The 15,030-nt window shown below is 30.9% G+C and overlaps 4 protein-coding genes across 4 annotated transcripts; 2 read left to right on the forward strand and 2 right to left on the reverse strand.

Moving 5' to 3' along the window:
* Positions 1–657: 657 nt before the first annotated feature.
* Egm (Enigma) lies at positions 658–3,022 on the reverse strand. The gene is made up of 5 exons (XM_065513350.1): positions 2,403–3,022; positions 1,783–2,287; positions 1,574–1,712; positions 1,329–1,514; positions 658–1,264 (listed from the first exon to the last, which is right to left on the reverse strand). Exons 1-5 carry the CDS (start codon positions 2,977–2,979, stop codon positions 740–742), a joined length of 1,932 nt encoding a protein of 643 aa, XP_065369422.1. The 5' UTR covers positions 2,980–3,022; the 3' UTR covers positions 658–739.
* A 461-nt stretch (positions 3,023–3,483) lies between these two features.
* TyrRS-m (Tyrosine--tRNA ligase, mitochondrial) lies at positions 3,484–5,177 on the forward strand. The gene is made up of 5 exons (XM_065512672.1): positions 3,484–3,631; positions 3,690–4,022; positions 4,081–4,652; positions 4,720–4,908; positions 4,968–5,177. The coding sequence occupies exons 1-5, from the start codon at positions 3,495–3,497 to the stop codon at positions 5,129–5,131; spliced, it is 1,395 nt and encodes a 464-aa protein (XP_065368744.1). The 5' UTR covers positions 3,484–3,494; the 3' UTR covers positions 5,132–5,177.
* Positions 5,158–6,200, reverse strand: LOC135961177 (nucleolin). The gene is made up of 2 exons (XM_065512673.1): positions 6,060–6,200; positions 5,158–5,997 (listed from the first exon to the last, which is right to left on the reverse strand). The coding sequence occupies exons 1-2, from the start codon at positions 6,060–6,062 to the stop codon at positions 5,194–5,196; spliced, it is 807 nt and encodes a 268-aa protein (XP_065368745.1). The 5' UTR covers positions 6,063–6,200; the 3' UTR covers positions 5,158–5,193.
* Positions 6,201–8,219: 2,019 nt separating this feature from the next.
* Positions 8,220–9,874, forward strand: Cdk9 (Cyclin-dependent kinase 9). Its single transcript, XM_065513154.1, has 3 exons — positions 8,220–8,511; positions 8,579–8,836; positions 8,906–9,874. Exons 1-3 carry the CDS (start codon positions 8,248–8,250, stop codon positions 9,590–9,592), a joined length of 1,209 nt encoding a protein of 402 aa, XP_065369226.1. The 5' UTR covers positions 8,220–8,247; the 3' UTR covers positions 9,593–9,874.
* Positions 9,875–15,030: the final 5,156 nt, after the last annotated feature.

Genomic DNA, 15,030 nt, shown 5'->3' on the forward strand with positions numbered 1-15,030 from the left:
TATTTTCACAAAGTATTTTATTTGATGTTTTTTGAATAAATTAATTGTTTGTTTTTTGCACTTTACATTTGTTTTGTTTTTTGTTTATTTCCTTTTCACACAATGTTTTAAACAATAAGATTTTTTTCTATCTCAATCTACCCGTTTTGCAAAAAGTCGATTTTCTTTCACACCGTTTTCGCGAATGTCAAAAAATTGCAGTGTTGCCGTTTAAAGGCGGAGTTTTTAGCAGCGTTGATGTTTACTCTTGTGTTTTAGTACTTTTTTTGATTGAAAGCAACTCGGAGTGTTCATACATGATAGATGTTGTTTACAACATATTTGTATAGAGTATGATTGAGGTTGAAAACTGTTTTACCAACATGAGTAACTGCCTTATCATATTATATGTCATACAAAGATAATGATGTTCAAATTTAAATAAATTATTGTAACGGAATGCATTTAATGTTACCAATTCGTAATGGTATATGTTTGTAATTCCCACATTTTTACATATATTCTGAATAGTTATATTGCTTAAATCGATATCACGATTTTTTCACCATGTTTCAACAAATTTTTTTCACTAAAATTATATTTTCTTAAATTTAATGCACAATAAGCCTATATATGTTTGGAGCCCCACATGTAAAAGAATGCCATAAATTGTATAAATTTTTTCGTCTATAGGTGATTTTATCACTTTATTTCAACATATTATTTTACAAAATTAAACTTAATCATTCTTTAACAAACCTTAGAAATTATACGTCAATGGATGTGTAGCAAAATAACCTTTACTCTTAACAATTTGTCTTGACAGCCTTTGCAAATTGTTATCATTATTAACAAACTGTCCATTGAATACTTCCTGAGCCAGGGTTTTTACTTTATCTCGACCATCAGAACAAATACTCATGGCCGTCAACATTTCATGGTCAGCCAATTGTAAACCAATACAATAGGATCGTGAGGCGCGGGCTACACTGGCAAACATGGCATAAATTGTGGTGACCATGTCGGCCAAACGCCTGGATTCATTATGACGTTCCACAATACCGTTGCCATAACGGGTGAACAGAAGATCGACAGACATTTGCAAGCGTGCCACAGAATGTTCAATACACAAAGCAGCTGGCTCTAAGGTGGGATGAACATTTTCCTTAAGATTCATTTCGGTATTTGGATTATCGATATTTGATCTTTCCATGAATTTGGAGAAAATGTGACCAGGATGGAACAGGGGATTGCGCTGCTTGCGTATACTGTCTCCCATTAGACTCTAAACGCATAATAACTTTAATAAAATATTCATTAAACAAACAAAAAATATGTTAATGCCTTACTCCTGCATGCTGCAATCCACTTAAAGCTATGTATATGCTTAAATTATCAATAGACTCCCCTAAAGTATATAGTTGGGCAGCATTACGGAAATAGGTTTCAGTTATCTGTCCCGCATGTAATGATTTGGGACCAATTATATCCAAAGATGTGGTGCAAATATTGAAAAGTTCCTTAAGGCAGTGATACTAAAGTAAACAAAAATCAGAACTAATTCTCCACATTATTAAGATATTAGGAGTCATACCTTAGTAATTGCCGACTCCAAAGCAACATCAGGAGATTTAAATTCATCTAACAAACCAGCTGTCAAATAAATCATGCTTTCTATACTGTAAATCGACAGACAGGATTTAGCTAAATGAGTTTGTACCGATTCCAAATCTCTATCAGTAAACACAACCAAAAATATTAGTCAAAACATGAAATAAATATTATTGTCAAAGTAATACTTACTTCATCACCACTCCACATAGCTTTTTCTCAATACAATGATGGGAAATTTCTTGGAGTATATTTTTCGCCATACCCAAACCAACCATAGAATTACGTAAACGACTGGATCTTAACAAGGTATCAGCCACTACATTGGCTTCGTGAGCATGACCCAGAACACAACTATCCGAAACACGCACATTTTCCAAAGTTAATGTTTGTGTTGTGGTGGCTCGACAACCCAATGTTTGATGTTTTTCACCCAGTTTAACACCGGGTGTATTCGAATCGACAAGGAATATTGTTGTCGAGCGAGCAGCATCATTTTGTATATTGGACTTTTGGGTTTGTGCAACTATCAAAAACAATTGGTCGGCATCAGAAGTCTTAGGGGGAGATACTACAAATGCTTTGGTGCCATTCAATACCCAACTGTGTGTTTCACTTTCTTGCTGGGCCTTGGTGTTGAAAAATTCATCTTCCGATGCTTCGAATTCATAAATAGCTTCGGAAGCAACAAGGGAACCTTAAAATAAAAATACTTATTAATACATACCTACATTCTTATAAAATATTAATTACAGTTTTACATATCGGAACACAAAAATTATAATTTAAAAGAATTTTCATAATACACTCACCATTCGCCAACTTAGGCAGAAATCTTTGCTTCTGCTCCGGCGAGCCCAACTCTTGTATAACATCTACAATACTACGATGTCCCAGCAAACTCAATGCCACTTCGGTAGCTTGGGCTTCAGGTTCAGAAGCCATCAGACTTTCACTGTAACCCCAGCCTTTACCATCAAAGTCACTACTGACATTGGCACCATACAAACCAAGCTGTTTTAAATTATCAGCCAAACCAGTGGGCAATGCATGAGTAGCACTGGCCGTATGACTGTCAAAATCCTCAGCAAAGAAATTTTTCAATGGCAACAATTCATTCTGTAAACGAGCCATATCCTCACGGCTTATAACCTCCGGAAAAGCCAGCAACTCATTGTCAACTAGGCCAGCAAAAAAGTTTTTCGCTAAAGGCTGACGAGGTGGCAGTTTGGATGAAGGTTGTTCTGCAATTTGTTCCTCATGCTCGGGTGCATCGGTAATGGATGAAGCCGCCTGGCTGCCGAATGATTTGTGAGTGGAGGCGCATCTTTTCAATAAGTTAAAGGAGGTTTTGTTGAAAATGCTTTTTGTTTTATTTATATGCAGCATTTTTAATAGAGAATTTATTAATTAAATAAAACTTTTATTTAGTTCACGTAACATTGGTTAAAAAAATGCACACACTGTTTTTACTCAGACAATTCTTCTTCTTTACATAAATGTCATTCAGCATAGAATGATACCTTGGTGGAAAAATCGCCGTAGTTTGCACGGGTTTATAATACAGATATGACAATTTTGACGTTTCAAAAAGCCAGTTTTCTAGGGCAGTTCTCATGGAATGAGAAAGATATAGCAAATTTTTGGAACCTTATCCTTATTATCTCTTATAGTGTGTTTTTATACCGCCCTCTTTTCCTGTGATATGCCGTTAGCAGTTCCAATTGTAGTCAATCCGTTACAGTTTTATATTTCTATTCTTCTTATCCAGGCAATGTACAGCAGGTGAAATGCTAACCCACAGCTGTGTTTTGTTTTCATCAAACAGCTGACGAAGCCGAGATAAAAGTGGAGACTTTTTATTAATTTTCCTTATTTTTTCATATTCTCTCGTACATAACAAAATGTTTTCCGTTAAATTAATAAAATTTCAGCAAAAACTGAATAATGCATTGTATTTTAAACGTTTCTATATGCAAAGAAATCTTTTGGCCTTAACTGACAGAGGTTTCTTTCAGGATATGTTTCCAGATACAGCCGCGTAAGTGCTTTCCTTAAAACACTTAACCTAACATTAATATGATGGAGTGTATTTGCAGGCCTCAAATGAAAAAAATATTCGATTCAGCACCCCAAACTATATATGCGGGTTTTGATCCCACCGCTGACAGTTTGCATGTGGGTAATTTATTAGTTATAATGGGACTGTTACACTGTCAAAGAGCTGGCCATAATCCCATAGCACTGGTGGGTGGAGCTACAGGCTTGATAGGAGACCCCAGTGGCCGCAAAACAGAACGTAGTCAGTTGCAAGAAACTATAGTAGAGCATAATTTAGAATCAATTAAAAAGCAACTGGAAAAGGTATTTCAAAATCATGTAGATTTTTTGTGGGATGATAAGAAACATAAACAACCCCTGTCCTCTTTAAGGTGAGTACTTGTTTTTCCTGTGTCGACACCGCTAATAATTCCCTGCTTTTTACTTCAGAATAGTCAACAATGCCGATTGGTACAAAAGCCTTAATATCATTGACTTTATAGCTCATACTGGCAGACACTTTCGTTTGGGTCAAATGCTTTCCAGATCCTCAGTCCAGTCACGTCTCGAAGCTGAAGGCGGCATGAGTTTTACAGAATTTACCTACCAGACTTTCCAGGCTTATGACTGGTTGCATTTATTGCGTACTTACAATTGTCGTTTTCAGTTGGGCGGCTCTGATCAAATGGGTAATTTGATGTCTGGTCATGAATTGATAAGTCGAGCTGAGAAGAAAGATGTTTTTGGCTTGACTTTACCCATTGTTACCGATGAAGAAGGTGATAAATTTGGCAAATCGGCAGGCAATGCTGTTTGGTTAGATGGCAATAAAACATCGGCGTTTGCTCTCTACCAATTCTTCGTACGAAGGCCAGACTCTGAAGTGGAAAAATTGTTGAAACTATACACCTTTTTGCCAATTGAAGAAATAGAGTTCCTAATGACCGAACATAAAAAAGAGCCGGAGAAAAGAAAGGCCCAAACGATATTGGCTGAAGATATTACACTGTTGGTACATGGAGGTAAATAATTTCAATGAAAAATAATTTAAACAAAGCATTATTGATATACAAATATTTATTTGTATAGAAAGGGGTTTAAAACAAGCTGAAACTATTACCAATGCGTTGTATAAGGGAAATGTGGAAGGTTTGGCTGAATTGGATCACAACGAAATCAAACAGACATTATCAGGAGCCACTTTAGTAGAAATGTTAGCAGAACCTGATATGACTATGTTAAAAATGGCCATCAAAGCTAAATGTTTTCCAACCGAAGGTAAAACACCTATATTTCAAAGTAATACATCATATATAAACAACACTTTTTGTTTCTAGCTGATGCCATACGAATTATCGCTGCCGGAGGCTTTTATGTCAATCAAAAACGAAGCCAAAACATTGCCGAACTTGTAACGCAGGGTATACATGTCCTTAAAAATGGTTTAACTTTGCTGAGAGTGGGAAAACGTAACTTTTACATAGTTAAATGGTTAAAATAATTGTAAATAATAAAACACTTGTTGACTTTGTTTTTAAGTTAAAAAATATTTTGTAAACAACTTTATTTTTGTCTTGGTGCACCACCACCTGGGCCGGGTTTCTTGCGCCATCTTTTACTGGCCTCCACAACATGGGCAATTTCTTTCTTAATATTTTTATCGTAGAATTTACCACTCTTTGTAAAGGTTTTGTGTTCATTACGCATTTTAGCTAATTTACGATTTTTTTGTCTCATTATATTTTTCTTATTGGCTGATTTCTTTTTTCCTCCCTCGGAAAATTGCACCTTTATACGACGACCTTGGAGTTCAGTATCATGCAATTCGAAACCTCTTTGAAAACTTTCCAAATCGCTCATTTCGACAAAAGCGAAACCTCCTCTACATTTTTTGGGTATACGTACCGATTTCACAGAACCTTTGCTACCGAAGTAATCTTCCAAGTCTCCCCTTGTGGTTTCAAAACACAAATTGGTGACATATAAAACATAACGATTAGTTTTCGAAGCACCCTTCCGCAGCTGTTCCACCTGGGCTTTCGTAAGACCATTTTTGCCAATAGGAGTTTTATTTACAAAGTCACCATTTTCAGTTTCAGGTAATTCCTTCATTTCCTCATCTTGTTTAACCTCGTCATCTTCTTTTTCATCCTTCTCTTCATCTTCACCGCTATCTGACTCTTGTTCTGACATTGATTCTTCTTCATCACTTTGGTCTTTATCCTCATAAGTACCATCCAAGATTTCTTGACGTTTGACATCGTCGAAATTTCCTAACAAATCAGCTGAATCATCATTAACAGATTTCCGTATTTTATCAGGCTTAACAAATTCATCCACACAGTAATCACTTTCGGAAGATGAATCCTAGAGAATAAAAACCTTTAAAATGGCAGAATATATTTAGTGAAATTTACAACACTACTTACCATTTTGAAAAATGGATTATATTTAATGGCTGTGTATTTAGTTAATTCTTAAAATTTTGCTTTTAATAAATAAAATTTTCCAAACTTAACTTTTTCCCGAATGCTATGAATACAATGAACGAAATTCTTGAGATGTTTACATTTTTGACAATGCACGTGTAGACTGACACACAGATGTGAAGTTGAAAATCATGATTTAACAAATATTTACAAAAAATGTATTTGGCAACGCGAATGTTAGAAATATTGGCTTAAAAATTGATTAGATGTAACTCACAGATCTTTAAAATTTGTTCACTAATTGTACATTTTTTAATTGTAAAATATATGAAATATGTGTTATTTGGCAAGAAGCTTTTAATTTGGGAGTTTTAGCTATTTATCTAAGATACATATATATATAGCTACATCTCTACGATTTGTGAACCGAGCTGGACAAGAAGTATATAATTTGAAAGTACTTTGGAAATTATGTATAATATGAGCCGATTTAAAAGACAAACTTTCATCTTGTTAAATGGGAAGACATTTAGGTTTACCAAATTAAATATTCTTCATATGATATTTTTTAACTATACGATATTTGAAAGTGCGTAAAATTTTGTTTAAATTTTATGCAAATGGAGTGTGATTTGGAAGTGTATTACAAAATGTTCAGTTGATTATTAGTTTGGCGCGTGGAAAAAGACTTATTTCGAGAAACATACATATACTCCTTTATTCATAATGAAATTTGTATTTTATCAAATGTTTATAACTCTAATTTTCCATCAATATATTTTTTAAATTTAATTTTCTTTTCCTGCGAAAAAAGTTTGTACTCTTATGTAAAGTGAAGACCGTGGAACATGGGCGTATAAGGAGAATGCTATTGATATAAAGAGTTATACAAATATAATTCAACTACTTGACTGAAATTTAGCGCTTTCAACATGAATTTCAGTAAAAAAAATTTCGAAATAAATATCAAAAATTTATTAATTGTGGCAAAATTATTTTAATAACCATATAATGCCCTAAGGGCTAGGTTATGTAAATGAAGAATTTTTTAAAAAAAAGTATTCATACAATATATTGGTATTTCGATCCTTAAGACGGTTTGTTATCTTAAGATAAAATTGTAAATTCACATATTCGCATTATTCTCTGCTACCACTTGGACGATTATTTCCACGAACAATATTTTAATGATTTTAAAATGAAAGTCTATAAAAAATTATAATTACTTACATGTCATATATTGATTTTTAATTACAATTAGTGGTACTGAAAAGAGATTAAAAATTTTGCGTATGAAATTCCAAAAAATTATAATTAAAAGGTCGCTTTACCATTATTACACTTTCACAACCATTTTTAACAGTGTACATTACGTTGTACGTAAAGCTATAAATACACAACTCTGTTGACAGATGTTGTGTTTTTCCAAAGAAAAAAACCTTGTTTTAATCAGGGTATATTTATGAGGTAGTGACAGTTCCACAACATCATGTACAAAAACAATATGGGAAATTGGGTTTTTTAAAGATGTTTGAGCTGTCAAAGTCTACCTGTTTTGTTTTATTGCTTTGGATTTGTTTTGTTTCTTGCAACAACAACACACGAGCATCTGACAGCACAAACATCTAAACAGGTAAAGAAGAAAACTATCAGCTGGGCTATCATCTTTCTGTACCCTGTTGAAAATTTTGTTTTATTTATCGATATAAAGGAACTTAAAATTTTAAAATTATTCACAGTTCATTCCAGGACATTATAAAAGTAAGTGTTTATAAATATTAGCAGAGCAAAAGAAAGTCACTCCGGTGTTTACAAAAAATTATTCACATACGCAAAATAAATCATTAAAATTTGCAAGGAAGATCATATGAAATTTCTATGAACTAGAGTGGTTTCAATTGTGAAAGTTAAAACTCTATCAGCTTGCTCTCCAAGCAGCCACGAAAATAATTAAATTGTTTACACAATTATAATTATTTAATACAATTTAATTTTGCCACAGACAACAGTTCAGATCGCAAAATACTCGAGTTCTTCATTTGGTACTTTATGGTGAGTTTTATTGTAATCTATCCTGCTCCTACTGTGTATTAACAATATTAATTTTTGTAGGAAATTGTTAAACCATTGTGACAAATTTTACTACCTTTGTCTAAATAAATATTGTTAAAATCAATATTTAATAACCATGCAGCAACAACAGATGATGCAACGTGTTGGACCACCGCAACCGGGAACCCCTACCAGTTCGGCCCGCAACATGTCTTTATTTGATAAACAAAAATATATTGAAGATTATGATTTCCCTTATTGCGATGAATCGTCCAAATATGAAAAGGTGGCCAAAATTGGCCAGGGAACATTTGGTGAAGTATTTAAGGCCAGAGAGAAAAAGTCAAACAAAAAGTTTGTGGCTATGAAAAAAGTTTTAATGGACAACGAAAAAGAAGGGGTAAGTGATACAATATAATATTTTTGTATAACATTTTAATAATTCCTTGTCCTTAATTCCTTTTTAGTTTCCTATAACTGCCTTGAGAGAAATTAGAATCCTACAACTTTTGAAACATGAGAATGTGGTAAATCTTATTGAAATATGCCGCACTAAGGCCACAGCTAACAATGGTTATCGTTCAACATTTTATTTGGTTTTTGATTTTTGCGAACATGATTTGGCTGGTTTATTGTCGAACATGAATGTCAAATTCAGTTTGGGAGAGATTAAAAAGGTCATGCAACAACTTTTAAATGGACTGTATTATATACATAGTAATAAGGTAAGTTATTTTTGCATTTGAATTTATTTTTGTAAGCACTTACTAATAATGTTTCCTATTTCCCCACAGATTCTCCATCGTGATATGAAAGCTGCCAACGTTTTAATCACCAAACATGGTGTGTTAAAATTAGCCGATTTCGGTTTGGCTCGTGCCTTTAGCATACCAAAGAATGATGCCAAAAATCGCTACACAAATCGTGTTGTTACCCTTTGGTATCGTCCACCAGAACTTTTGCTGGGTGATCGCAACTATGGTCCACCCGTCGATATGTGGGGTGCTGGTTGTATCATGGCTGAAATGTGGACACGTTCACCCATTATGCAGGGCAACACAGAACAACAGCAGCTGATTTTAATATCACAATTATGTGGTTCATTCACACCCGATGTTTGGCCAGGCGTAGAAGAGTTGGAATTGTATAAATCCGTTGAATTGCCTAAAAATCAAAAGAGACGTGTTAAGGAACGTTTGAGGCCTTATGTTAAAGATCCCAATGGCTGTGATTTGTTGGACAAACTCTTGACCTTGGATCCGAAGAAACGTATTGATGCCGACACTGCCCTGAATCATGATTTCTTTTGGACCGACCCAATGCCTTGTGATTTGGGTAAAATGTTGTCACAACATTTGCAAAGTATGTTTGAGTATTTGGCTCAACCCAGGCGGACCAATCAAATGCGTAACTATCATCAGCAAATGGCTACAATGAATCAAAAACCACCAGATAATACCATGATTGATCGTGTATGGTAAATTCAATAATCAAAAGACTGTTTTTTGATTTAAATTTTCTTTTCGTAAATGTAATTTCTATAGTAATTTAGGGAGTTTGTTACTAAACATGCACGTCTATCTAAAAAATTACTAAGTTTGAAATTCTTTTAAGTTTTTTTTTTCTAAATTTAAGATACAAATTATTATTTGCTTAGTTATTAAGTTTATTTGTCAAACTTTTTTTGTATGAAATATAAATAGGTTTGTATTTGAATACCACTAAATAAAATGTACTATTAATGTACGAAACATTTAATATAATTTATTGTCTAATTTTTTTTTGGTCAAAAAATCAATTTTAAACAACATTAAGGGAAATGATTTACTTTAGTATTTTAAATATACCTCATGTAAATCGTACGAAAGTGGAATTAATTCCGTATTTTGCTTCTTCAGAAAAAGTAAAACGAAATTTTTTTTCGGAGAAATTATTTCTTTTTCTAATTTTCATTATCAAAAACTTGATTTTTGTTTTAATATACAAAACATCATCAAATTAAAAGCGGAAAAACAGAATTATTAAATCTTTAAACATAAATTTATGGTGTAATAACTAGGATATTGAAACCATACCAAACGAATTGTGTGACAGGCTTGTATGTTCTGAAAACCATTAGCTCCCTATTAATAAAACTTCATTTCCTTTGTTTATTTAACGCGAAAAATACACTTTATTTACTTTTTAGTTTTATTTTTAGTATAATAAACGCCAGTCATTTTCTTTATAGTTTTCAAAATTGATTGCTTATTTATTTTTCCTCAACTCAACTACTCATATGGTTAAATATACAAAATTAAAATTAACGCAGAAAATAAAATACAAAACCCAATTTATAATATTTAACGCGTTTACATAGTTGAAATAAAATTCAGTTAATGAACAGTTTATGTTTAAGAACTATAATTGGTTTTTCTTAAGGTTTGTTTGTAATATACACATGATAAATGAAAACGATTTTGATGTTAGACTTAAAAATATTTTGTTTGATTTATTAAAATATTAAAAAATCAATTGTTTCTTAATGAAATATAGAATTATTTTATTAAAGATTTGAATGAAATTCTAAAAAAATTGTTTAATTGATTTCCAATAAGCATTTTTACTGGGATTCAAGTTAAAATCAAGTGTAATTCAAGCCTTGAATTACAGTCATAAATTCAAGCCATATGTGTTTTGTTTGAAAAATATTTAATTTTTCAAGTTTAAAACATAATTAGATTTGCATTCAAGTCAAATTCCAACAAAATGTTCAAATGCTTGAATTTTTGGGGCTTTGGTGCTTATTGGGTTTTAACTTAATTAAAGATTCATAAAAAATTAATTTCAAAACTTGGATCTTTATTTTAAATATTACCCAGCATAAAATAATATAAGTCATACAAAGACAGCTTGAATACATTCCAAAGTTCCCATATCAAAATCTGAAAAAAGTTTATTTAAAACAGGATAATAAACTAAGTTTTCAAGTACGTCGACATAGTAAAAATTTAAATATTATGTTCTTAAAGAAATTATTAAGATGTTTAATATTAAAACTTCTAAGGTTCTTCATATTTAGAGAAAGTTATTTTTTGCAGACTTTACTTGATTTGCAGACTTAGATTGATTTCTTTTATTTATTTTATTTCAGTAATATCCATTTGTATTTCAGAATTTTTAATTTATACTTAAAAAGTTTCTAATTGTATTTCAGAAATTTCCATTTGTATTCAGAAAATTCTAATAGTAATACCAAAGGAAATTTCTGAAATACAATTGGAAAATTCTGAAATACAATTGGAAAATTCTGAAATAAAATTGGAAATTTCTGAAATACAATTAGAAATTTCTGAAATATAAATGGAAAATTCTGAAATATAATTGGAATATTCTGAAATATAATTGTAAATTTCTGAAATATAATTGGAAAATTCTAAAATATAAATGGAAAGTTCTGAAATACAATTGAAATTTCTGAAATTCAATTGGAATTTTCTGAAATATAATTACAAAATTTCTGAAATACAACTAGAAATTTCTGAAATACAATTAGAAATGGTGTAGTAATCTGTTACCTAGAGACATAATGTACTCTACTGTCTCCAACTCCTCTACATTCCCACACAAACTACAAAAATTACATTTCAAAGCCATACGTGACGCCTGACTGTCCACATAAATCTGTAGTGACTATTTATGTGGACAGACAGGCGTCACCCCTGTGATGTGTGCTCCTATCAGTTCTGTGGCTTTCCAGATCGCGAAATCTCTGCCTGGAAGACGCTGCACTAGTCAAAGAGTCTATCAAGCCTGTCACACAATTTGTTCGGAATGTTTTCAATTCCGTAGTTACAATTCCGATCGTTTTCATTTTAGGTTCTTCAGATTCCGTGTATTTTATTAATTCCAAAAATATTTAATAATTCTGTATTTCTATTTCTATATTAAAGCAAATGTGTGTTTTTGCTACAGAAACTGATTAAAAATTTTAGAAAACAAATAAATAACTACAAAGAAATATCAATTTCATTTTGAAAACAGAAAGTGGTTTCATTCCGAAAGAAACTTTCGTTTTACTATTTCTGAAGAAGCAAAAAACGGAATTTGAAATGGAATTCTGTGACAGGCCTGGATATGACCGTTTAATATCGCAGTCGACCATATAATCTCCAGTCCCTGTACCAGATTCAATCTTGGATCCATCAGTATTAGAAGTTATACAATAAATATTATTTGAATAATATTCACTAAAATAAAATTTTGTTTCCCATAATTTTAATAATATTAATTTATCAATAAATAAAAATCTTATTAAACAAATCAAGATCCTTTGCACAGCTTGTATTTAAATAATTTTTACTGCTCATCTTAAAACCAAAAATAAAGAAAGTTTTGAAATTTTAGAAATGTGACATTCTAATGATAAATTAAATTGGTTGTTCACCAAGATTTCAATTCAGGTAGTTGTAGAGATTTATCTAATCCTTTTACTACACTTTTTGCTGAGTAGCTTTGTTCCAGTACCTGTCACATTTGCAGGTTTAACGGACATAACATTTAAGTCTAGGCAGATTTGTCCTAAGAAAAAAATTACAGGTAGGGATTGCAATTAATTGCAAAAATTACCACTCCCTATTTTCACAGTTGCATTTTTTCAAAAAAAAAAATATAAAATCGAAAATTTATCGAAAAGGGAGAATTAATAAATAAATATGTATATATAATTTGCCAGGAAAATGTTATGAAAAGCTAATAATTCGTGTGAAAAACTCCATAAAACCATTCCGAACATGACAAATTCTTTAGCTTCATTAGAATATAATTCATTCAGTGAATTAATTCATAATGGAATTAATTCACAATAAAATTCATTAAATTGGTTAATTCAAATCTAATATAAATTGAATGAAAATAGGTTTTCTTTGTTTAGTTTTGTTTTGCTTTTAATCATTTATAACATGAATTAAAAAAATTCACTCAAGCGTTTTTTGTAATAGATTTAAGTTGAACAAAAATTTAATCATTCAACAAATTTTATTAAGCTAATTTGTGATGAATTTGAATTAAATCAATGAATTCAATTCAAGAAAAATTTAATCATTCAACAAATCAATGAATTCAACATGTTTGAAGTACTAAGGAATTATGCCTAGGAATTAATTCTTAATGAATTCTTTAAAGGAATCGTTAAGAGGAAACAAATAATTTGATTTTGAAAATTGAATTAATTCTTTCGAAACTTTGCTTTGTAATTATATCAAAAGCGAAATTATCTTTATAGAATCCTTGATTATTTGATTTCGTTTTAAAGTTCCCTTTTATTTTAGGGTTAAATAATGTTTTGTTCCTATGGTAAATTTATTATAATTTATAACACATTTAATGATATTTAGTTTTTCCTACTATGTATTTTGTTTAAAGATTTCTATTTTAAAACTCTACTACAAACAGTTGCTAAAAATATGTTTATAAAGTGTTACAGTTTTGTTTAAGGACTGGCGTTTTTTTCTTCTTGTCATTTGTAATATTTAAATTAAATTATATATTTATTTCATTTAAGGATTAAAATAGTACAATATAATTTCTTTTAATGAAATACTATTGATTTTGTTTTAGATATATTTAATTGTTGCTTACTAAATAAAGTACATATTGTTTATTATTAGTATTATTTATTATTAATTTGTAGTATTGTACATGGTTCTTTAATAATATTAATATTATTATTTGTTTAATATTTGTAATTGTTTTATTTGTTTTGTAGTTTAGTTTTTTGAAAAGGCTCATAACGCAATCACAGAAATGCTTTATGCAAACAAAAAAACCGCTTTAACTAAAAAATAAATTATAGTTGATTTCCATTAAATTAAAACATTGATAAATTAAACTAAACTAATTTTAGTTGGTGCTTAAAACTAATATTTAAAAAATTAATATTTTTATTAAAAATTAAACACTTTGAACACGATATGAGCCTTTTACAAAAATTATTTTCTATTTAATTCTCACACCGCAAAGCAGGAAAAGGAAGATAGAGGGTAAATATAAATAGGTACATTTTTAAAGCATTACAATGATGAAAAGAAAATTATACGAAAATATATTTTAATTAGTACTAGGAATTTTCAAAATCTCACTAAATCTAAAATTGTTTAGATTCAAGTATTTTTTAGGTACTATTAGAAAATTAAGGCCCCGATTATTTTAGTAATAGGGGTCTAAATGTACTTTTGTTTAAGTGCATTTAACTTTTTATTGAAAATATCGTCCATAATGCATATAGAAATGAATTTTTGGTTCCATACTTTCATCCGAAATTATATATTTAAATAATATCTTCAATCTACCTAAAATGGAACCATATCAACATCAGTTGAATCCCAGCTTGAGCTACTACTTTGTCAGATGATTTTTTTCTGGGTTATGTTTATAGTAAATCCTCAGTAATTGGGCGTCGCAAGGATTGAACTAATGGCAATTACGAGCGTTCTGTTACAATAGCAAATACATCTTAATAATTACTCACTTATTAAGATTTCTTTGCAATTGTATCAAAAGTAATTCTATCGATATTAAAAGGATCAAAAAATCACATCCTTTTTCGTTTTCAAATCGATCTGGGGCCGAATTATCGCATTCGTGATCGAATAAGCTTTCGTATCTAAAAATAATTTCGATAGCAAAATTACAAAAGTACAGGCCTGTCACACAATTTAGTCGAGGAATGGTTTCAATTCCGATCGATTTTGTTAAATTCTTCAGATTCGGTTTGACTTTATTATTTTCCATAGTAAAATAACGTGTACGTGCACAGCATAGTCCCACATCAATGTAAGAATGTTCAAATCGAATGTCCACAAACACTACTCCCTCTTTCCTCCCTCCCATAACCTATTTTCCTAGTTCCAACACAATGCTTTGCATGAGTAGGGGTCAT

Source organism: Calliphora vicina, chromosome 5 (genome assembly GCF_958450345.1).
Source record: "Calliphora vicina chromosome 5, idCalVici1.1, whole genome shotgun sequence".
NCBI classification, from domain to species: Eukaryota; Metazoa; Arthropoda; class Insecta; order Diptera; family Calliphoridae; genus Calliphora; species Calliphora vicina.